The 1,337-nt window shown below is 26.1% G+C and overlaps 1 protein-coding gene across 1 annotated transcript; it reads left to right on the forward strand.

Moving 5' to 3' along the window:
* Window positions 1–224: 224 nt before the first annotated feature.
* Window positions 225–377, forward strand: COCVIDRAFT_117337 (hypothetical protein; the record flags this gene model as incomplete). Its single annotated transcript, XM_014694466.1, has 1 exon — window positions 225–377. A coding segment is annotated over one exon (153 nt), but the record flags the coding sequence as incomplete, so codon positions are not given.
* Window positions 378–1,337: the final 960 nt, after the last annotated feature.

Genomic DNA, 1,337 nt, shown 5'->3' on the forward strand with positions numbered 1-1,337 from the left:
ATACGAAAGGATATTAAAAATCTACCTAATAAGCTATTATAGAGGTTAGGTTTATATAGTCGTTTTTCCTACTAGGCTAAATCGTACTCTAGTTCGGATTCTGTTTAGATATATGTAGAAACGGGTGCTAAGCCGTTATAGAAACTAATTAAGATACTAATTAAAATCTCTATCTAAAGGAAGATTAGATAAAAACGCTAAATACTAACTAATCTAATTAGTAAAAAATAGTTAGTAGAAATCTAGTCGTTCTTATTAAAAATAGAGCTAGAATAATAGAATTAGCTCTATCTACTAAAGTCTCTATAGAGGATATTATCCTAGAAGAGATCTTATTTATCTCTAAGGATATTACTAATCTAAAAAACTACGCTTAAGTTCTTAAATATACTAATAAAGATTAGTATCTATTAGTAATATAAGAAGAGCTTAACTAGCTTTAAAAGAATAATACCTAGACGCTAGTACTAAGGCCTTCTAGCTATTCTATTCTTAAAGAACGCTAGATACTTAATAGAAAATACTAACAAAACAACGATTTTATCTTTAAAGCTCGTTAGGTAGTAAAAGGCTTTTAATAAGAGTTTAGTATTAACTATTATAAAACATTCGCTAATACTACTAGGCCTAATCTAATACAATTACTACTAGCGATCTTAGCAGCCTAAGACTAGGCTATACAGAGCTGGGATATTAAATAAGCTTTTCTAAACGCTTTTATCGACACTATAATCTATATTAAGTAACTAGAAGAATTTTAAAATTTATAATACCCTTACTACGTCTACCTACTTAATAAGGCTCTATATAGGTTAAAATAAGCTAGTAGATAATAGTAGAAGCTTCTATTAAGCTTACTTAACTAAATAGGTTTTTAATCTCTATCGATCAATATAGCTATATATATTAACTAAAAATAGAAGATTATAATTATAATGTATATAGACGATCTACTTATATTTAGAATAGACTAGTAAAGAATTAAATAACTATTTTATAAGCTATTAGTAATATTAGAGCTTAAGATTAAAGACCTTAGCGATGTAACTAAATTCCTTAGTATCTAAATTACTTAATCTAATCAATTAATCTACATTAGCTAAGAAAGCTATCTTTAAAGACTGCTTACTCGTTTTAATAAGCAGAACGTTAAGCTAAGAAAAACACCTCTTTAATAAGATATTAAACTTATTAAAAACGATTAGACAGTAACGCTAAAAGATATTAATCTATTTTAATAATAAATTAGCTCTCTAATCTATCTATTAATTTTTACTTAGCTAGATATTACTTACGTAGTTAATCTTCTATTAAGATTTATAACTAATCTAAGCTAG

The sequence above is a fragment of the Bipolaris victoriae genome (assembly GCF_000527765.1).
Source record: "Bipolaris victoriae FI3 unplaced genomic scaffold scaffold_555, whole genome shotgun sequence".
In the NCBI taxonomy this organism is placed as follows: Eukaryota; Fungi; Ascomycota; class Dothideomycetes; order Pleosporales; family Pleosporaceae; genus Bipolaris; species Bipolaris victoriae.